At 42.2% G+C, this 7,654-nt stretch overlaps 1 protein-coding gene across 2 annotated transcripts in view; it reads left to right on the forward strand.

Annotated features, from left to right (window-relative positions):
* Window positions 1-5,303, forward strand: part of swi5 (SWI5 homologous recombination repair protein) — a 16,779-nt gene extending 11,476 nt beyond the window's left edge. For both annotated transcript variants that reach the window (XM_048614789.1, XM_048614792.1), the window contains one exon: window positions 5,057-5,303. In XM_048614789.1, the coding sequence (XP_048470746.1) occupies window positions 5,057-5,118 (62 nt within the window). In that variant the 3' untranslated portion in view covers window positions 5,119-5,303. The remainder of the gene's footprint in view (window positions 1-5,056) is intronic.
* Window positions 5,304-7,654: the final 2,351 nt, after the last annotated feature.

Consider the following 7,654-nt stretch of genomic DNA (forward strand, 5'->3'; position numbering starts at 1 on the left):
ATACTAACATGGAGTATTAATAATCCCCAGCAGAGGGAGCTTCACCCTTGTCGTTTCAAATATATGAAGTCAGAAGTCCCACGTCACCAGGTTAGAGTCCAACAGGTTTATTTGAAATCCCAAGCTTTCGGAGTACTGCTCCTTTCTCAGGTGACTTCATCTGATGAAGGAGCCGTGTTCCGAAAGCTTGGGATTTCAAACCCGTTGGACTATAACCTATGTCCATCCCAGTCCAACACCAGCATCCCCACATCGTAAATAAATATGTGAAGGTTCAGAAAATCCATTTACTCAAACCAATCAATTGCTGTCTTTCAGTAAACACACTGTCATAGTATACAGCTACATCTGAAACTAATGTAATGCCGTTGCCTGTGCTATTCTCCCTTGCTTTAAACCTGCTGCCTGTTCAGTTGAGCTTGATGTAGACTTAACACTATGCTTTCACGCAACATGTAGTGACTGGATTTTGTGTTAGCTTTAATTTTCTACTTAACCAAACATCAACTCTACGGGTGATATTCAGAGAACTTAGAATTTCTTTGAAAAGTTTTCATGGGATGTGCACATCATTTATTATTTATCCCTAATTTCTCTGGAGGAGTTGATGAAGAGGAGCCTTCTTATAGAAACATGTACAGTGATGAAGGGAATAGACAAGCTTGAAGCAGGGAGGTTGTTTCCACTAGCGGATGAAACTAGAACGAGGGGGCATAGCCTCAAAATAAGGGGAAGCAGATTTAGGACTGAGTTGGGGAAGAACTTCTTCAGCCAAAGGGTTGTGAATCCGTGGAATTCCATGCCCAGTGAAGCACTTGAGGCTACCTCGTTGAACATTTTTAAGGCACAGATAGATTTTTGAACAGTAAAGGAATTAAGGGTTGTGGTGAGCGGGTGGATAAGTGGAGCTGAGTCTCAAAAAGATCAGCCTGGGTCTTATTGAATGACGGAGCAGGCTCAAGGGGCCAGATGGCCCACTCCTGCTCCTAGTTCTTAGATCTTTTGTCTTATCAACTCATCTAACTTGCTACAAATATTGGCTTCATTCAGATTAAGAACCTTAAGCATTGCATTTTTAACATTATTATTTACTCTGGTTCTAATTGCTACTGCACTCTTTGTGTAGAGTGCACTCTGCACTCTACTATTTTCACCACTTGCTGTCATGCTTTGATTGTGCAGAATAGTCTAACAGTGTCGTTTCTTCCAGCTTTGCTACCCATACTTCTGAATAACAGCAAATGTCCCATTCTGCTGAAGGGCTTCCAATTAGTCAAGCTGCTTTTGACTCTTCATTTGAAACACTACTGCATGTTTATTCTTCACTCCTTATAAAGCAGTCAGTCTTTACTTTTGCAATCACATCTTTGGCTGCGTTGAATGTTAAAAGACTTATCATAAGGGGAGATGATGGCCTCATGGAGATCGCTGGACTGTTGATCCAGACCCCTGATGTTCTTCTGGTGAACCTGGATCGGAATCCGACGACAGCAGAATATATAGTAGAATTTGAATTCAATTATTTTTTAAAAAGCTGGAATTAAAAGTCTAATGATGGCCAAAAATTAAATGTCAGGAAAACCCCACCTGGTTCACTAATGTCCTTTAGGGAAGGAAACTGGCTTCTTTACCTGGTCTGAATTACATGTGACTCCAGACCCACAACAATGTGGTTGACTCTTAACTGCCCTCTGGGCAATTAGGGATGGGCAATAAATACTGCCCTAGCCAGTGACACCCTCATCCCATGAATGAATTTAAAAAAATGAAAAATCTTTCTGCAGAACTCTGAAGCATCAGGCACAAAGTGTGGCTGTGACAAATATTCATTGTAGCAAAACAGATGAAAAACAGCATACTGTCCGTGCTTCACCATGTGGATCTCCGTTTTGTATCTCTTGAGTTTTCCTCAACATTCTGGTCAATGCACTTTCCTAGAACCAGAGGTTCAGGTTTTTTAAAAAATTGTACCAAGACCTTCAATCACTGATGCTCAATCCATGCTAATTCATTATCCCAAATAACAAGAGATCCTATCTGTACAATCTCATTTATCTGCTATCTTGCCAAATGTCTTCTGAAAATCCAATACACCACATCTACCAGTTCCCCTTTATCAATTCTGCTTGTTATATCCTTAAAAAATGCCAACAGTTCTACAACAGAACCCAACATGGTATGATGGGCCAAATGACCTCTTTCTGTGCTGTATCTTTTTAGATGCAACTCTAGACATTGTAGACACGCTGACAGTCTATGTGGCTATGTTAGAATGCTCAGTGTGCTGTGAGAAGGAGCAGTTGATGTTAGATAAACATATGAGGGAGAAATAGAAGATAATGCTGATTGACTTAGAGATATAGTCATTTGGTAGAGGTTCATGCACATAAAGTATCTAATGTCACCGGTTGATAATTCAAGTCAGCAATGGGGTTCAATATCAGAGCTGGGAACTATTTCGTCTTCAGTGGATTCTCAACCAGTAAATCAGACGTTTTCTTCTGGTTACACGTACCAACAAATGCATCAAAAGAAACAACGGAATTCAAATTTTGAATCAAAACTACTGTCAGTTTGCTGTCTCTGAATTTCTCTGACATTCATGCCTGTGTTATTATTGTTCTTACTTCAGTGGCACAACACAATGACTGAATCTATCTCGCAATAGCAGCGAACTGGAACCGGGTTAAGGTGCAGTGACAATACTTATTCTCCAAATGATCTTCACAGCAAGCATTGGGCCACTGTGGTAATGTGAGTTTGAGATAAAGGGACAACCAATGGAACATTCCATGCATTTGTTGATGAGACTAACAGGTATCACCCAGGAATGCAAAATATCTACAAACACTGCAATTCTGAGCCATGTGAGTGGCATGGTGGCTCTATGGGCTACACTGCTGCCTCACAGCAATGGGGGCCCGGGTTCGATCCTAGCCTCAGTAAACCTATAACTTGTCTCTAAGTGAAGAGAATGAGCACTTGATTAACCTTCATGAGGCAGATAGGGACACTGTGTACCACAGCTGGGTTGTGTATGTGCTTCACAAATGGCAGTTGAACCAAAAGCTTGTGTGTCAGTGCAAAAAGCAATTATGAAGTTAAATGCAATATTGACCTTTCAGTTAAGACACTTCCATGTAAATAAGTGGAATTTATGCTTCAGTTATTCAAAGCCTTGGTCAGACTCCATCAGAATTCAGTTTTGGATTCCAGCCCAAAACAGAACTGGAGTGATTTACAGGAGGGTGAATCCAGGACCGACACTTGGAGGAACTGACTCAGAAAAGGCAGTCAATGGACATTGAAATAATTTGAGAAAAGTTAAGACTTGGATCTTGAACTTAGTTACTTGCAAAGACCAGCAGTTGAGAGAAGCAGCTGTGATGGGATTATAGCTTGTAGCTTTAGAGGGTGAACGGAACTGGGGACCTGAGAGGGATGTCAATAGACCACGTTCCGTAAACTAATAAAAAGCACATTGGCCGCTAACTGCATTTCCAGTGGAATGACAGCCTCAGAGTCAAACAGTAGACTGAGATTGTACATAAGGTTATTCAATTTAACTGGGCAGAGGATAAGCAGTGAAGCTGGAAACAGAGACAGGAAATTGTTGTTGCCTTTAAATTGGTTGCCACTGAGCAGAAAGAAATTGTGTCTTATTGAAGGTAGGCAATTGGACAGTGCATAGCAGTGCCTGAGTAGAATTGAACAGTCATAAGCTTCTAAACAACAAGCCTCGGATTTCAGATCAACTCACAGGCGAGAATGTAGACCAAGAGTCAGCAAACTGGCATCAGTTTGGTGAAACAATTCTCTGTTTATGTTATGCCACTACATTTTTCCAATTTGACCCCATGACTATCTACAATGCTGGAAGGTGTAGCTCAATGTTAGAACATTTGCCTGCACTGCAGTGTCCCTCTGTTCAACTCTGGGTATTCTTTCCCTGTCATTTATGATGCATAACATCATGTTCACCAAACCAGCTGTCGAATCGTGTCAGTCAATGATGAGAACTCTACAGAAAAGCATTGTGTCAATTGTACACACCAGCAAAAAAAAAACAATGTCCAATCATTCTTGAAATGGCTCTAACTCTCTCTCACCTTTCCACTATTCCTAAGTTCCCTGTGCCATTGGCTATTTGATCCTCAAATGTAGAAGCTAAAATGTGACTGTAAAGTATGAATAAGTGTAGCTGTGTGGTGCTATATTTCTGTCCAGCTCACTAAGATCTTCATCCCTTACATTTGGACTATAAAGAGGCAAAAATTGAGAAAGTAAGCAACTTTTAAAAAATTCATTCACAGGATGTGATTATTGATGGCTCGGCCAGCATTTATTGCCCATCCCTAATTACTAAGAGGGCAGTTGAGAGTCAACCACACTGCATTGGTCTGGAGTCACTTGTAGACCAGACCAGGTAAGGAGAGCGGTTTCCTTTCCTAAAGGACATTACTGAACCAGTCAGGGAATACTGGAATAACAAGTTGAGAGCTGGATGAACACAGCAGGCCGAGCAGCATCAGAGGAGCAGGAAGGCTGACGGTTCGGGCCGAGACCCTTCACTGATGCAGATCATGAAGCATCTGTGGAGAAAGAACCAGAGGGTAAATTTGATACCAGCATATGCCCATGGATTAAAATATCAGTGGAAAAGTTGACTGTGTTATCTCGATCCTGAGTTTACATTTTCTCACTCACTCTTCACATCCCTCCTGCCTCCAACTCAAAGTTCTGCATATGCTACATATACACACAATGAGAGTTCCACATACTTCTCACTATCTGCAAAATTAAAGTGATTGAACAGTTTGGAACCAGGATTGCTGACTTTTAGAACAACAAGATGTATTTCAGATTATGACATTCCTGTTCTTCATCTCCGATGTTGTGTTGTGCTGTGGACTGTTTTATTCTAACACTACAGCTGCACAGGTGAGGAAGTAGCTCAGTACTAGAGCATCTGATTACTTATCAATGTGTTCCCCATTTCAAGTCTGTGTGCATTCTTTCTAGTCTTTATTAAGGTTGTCCAACTCTCTTTCTACAGGGGTCTGTTGTGCCACCGTGGGAGTGCCCTCAGAGATGTGCCATCTGTCTGAACAGGGTTGATTAAAAGGAAATCTAACTGGAGCAATCAAGAACATAATGTTGCATGAGCTGTTTGGTTGCCTTATTGAAAAAGCAAGACTTGGTACAGTGTTGTTTCATAGAACATAGAACTGTACAGAATAAAAACCGAAAGAACTGCGGATGCTGTAAATCAGGAACAAAAATAAAGTTGCTGGAAAAGCTCATCAGGTCTGGCAGCATCTGTGAAGAAAAAAACAGAGTTAACGTTTCGAGTCCGGTGACCCTTCCTCAGAACAGGACCCGAAACGTTAACTCTGTTTTTTTACCTTACAGATACTGCCAGACCGGCTGAGCTTTTCCAGCAGCTTTGTCTTTGCATAGAACAGTACAGTACAGGAATGGGTCCATTGGCCCATGATGTTGTGCCGAACATGACGCCAAATTAAGCTAACCCCTTCTGCCCGCCCTTGGTTCATATCCCTCCATTCCTTGCATATTCATGTGTTTATCTAAAAGCCCTTTAAATGCCTTAATCATATCTGCCTCCACCATCACCCCTGGCAGCACATTCCATACTCCTACCACGCTCTGTGTAAAAAAACCTGCCCGTCACATCTCCTTTGAACTTTCCCCCTCTCACCTTAAATGCATGGCCCTTAGTATTAGACATTTCAGCTTGAGGAAAATACTCTGACCGTCAACCCTATCTATACATCTCTTAATTTTATAGACTTCTATCAAGTTTTGCCTCAGCCTCTGCCACTTCAGAGAAATCAACCCATGTTTTTCTCGCCTCTCCTTAGAGCTCATATCCTCTAATCCTGGCAGCACCCTGGTAACCCTCTTCTACACCCTCTCCAAAGCCTTCACATCGTCCCTGTAATGTGGTGACCAGAATTGAACGCAATACTCTAATTGCGGCCTAACCAAAGTCTTATAAAGTTCACTCTTGACTAATTTCTGCAATTCATTCTAGATTTTCTCCTGCTTTCCATTCCCAGGGAAATTGGACCATTAACCACAATGAACCATATCATTCTGAATGAGTCAACTGCAGAGCTGAGTCAAGGGGCTTTATGTCTATCATACAGAATTATTGTCTAATTCATGATTACAGCAGCTGTAGCCACGTTAACTTCTCACAGTTGAAGTTTGACGGCTCTCTCCATAATATTGGCACTGCATGCATCATCTTTCAGTACATCAGCACTTTGCTCAGAACACTATGCAAAGGATTTGAACCAGATGTGGAAGAAAGTAGAATGTAAGATTAAGGTTTAACAACTCTTTATCCTTTTTTTGTTCAATTCTGAAAGATACGTTTGTTTTGGACCATTGGATTCTCTGACGGTAAAGATGGCAGTTTCCTTCCCTAAAGGGCATGCATGGCAGGATTTGAACCTGGTTCTCCAGAACATTACCTGGGTCTTGAGATTAACAGTCCAGCGAAAATGCCACTAGGCCAGCAGCCCCCCAGTTCATTGTCAGTAAAGCGATTTGTGTGGGAGGGAGTCACAAATGGTGCTAAATAATATATTTTCGTCTATGATCTCCTTTGGAATTCTTTCGCTGAAAGTGAAGATGCCCATCTTTCCTCAGTCTTTTCCTCATGGCTTAGGCCTCAATTTTCAGCAATAAACCTCATGGTACTCTTCCAAATGCTTGATAACATCTTGATCACCAGGCTGAGCCTTAACCCGATTCTGATACACTCACCACCCAGTCACTCAGACAGGCCCGAGAATAGATTTACTGCTGCTGACCTGCATTGATTGGATACGATCACTGCTTCCAGAACGTGGACTTCATCAAGACACCCTCCGTGTTCAAGCGAAGGCAAGTACCCGGAAGAGGGCAGCAGAGCGGTGATGCTGATTGGTTGACGTGGTGAAGAGCTGCATCAGTGCAGTCACTGCTTCCAGAAGGTGGTTTGCGGAGGGGCTGTTGTCAAGTAACAGTAAATTAATTTACTTTGTTACGAATGCTGAGGGTGGCTCAGTGATTTGCATTGCTGCCTTACGGAGCCAGGGATCCGGGTTTGATTCCACCCTCGGGCAACCGTCTGTGTGGAGTTTGCACATTCTTCCCCGTGTCTGTGTGGGTTTCCTTCCAGGTGCTCTGGTTTCCTCCCGTCAAAAATATGCAGGTTATGGTGGATTAGACATGCTAAATTGCTCATGGTGTCCAGGGATGTGCAGGCTAGGTGGATTGGCCATGGGAGATGCAGGATGACAGAGATAGGGTAGGGGATGGGTCTGGGTGGGATACTGTTCGGAGGGTCAGTGTGGATTCAATGGGTTGAAGTGCCTGCTTCCACACTGTCGCGATTCTATGATTCTAATTGATCACACATTTTGAAGTAAATGACTGAATAACCATTACACAAACTTGGCTGCATGATGACTTGGAGATATTGCATTTTGTTCCCTCATATAAATCATTAATATATTGTGAATACCTGGGGTTCGAGCTTTGGAGTGTTGAATGATATTCAAGAAGAAAATGAATCCAAATAAAGATGAACGGGGAGCGGTGATAATTAAGGACGGCAGGTACACAAGAGTTAGACGTGATC

This window comes from Rhincodon typus, chromosome 30 (assembly GCF_021869965.1).
Source record: "Rhincodon typus isolate 14 chromosome 30, sRhiTyp1.1, whole genome shotgun sequence".
Classification (NCBI taxonomy): Eukaryota; Metazoa; Chordata; class Chondrichthyes; order Orectolobiformes; family Rhincodontidae; genus Rhincodon; species Rhincodon typus.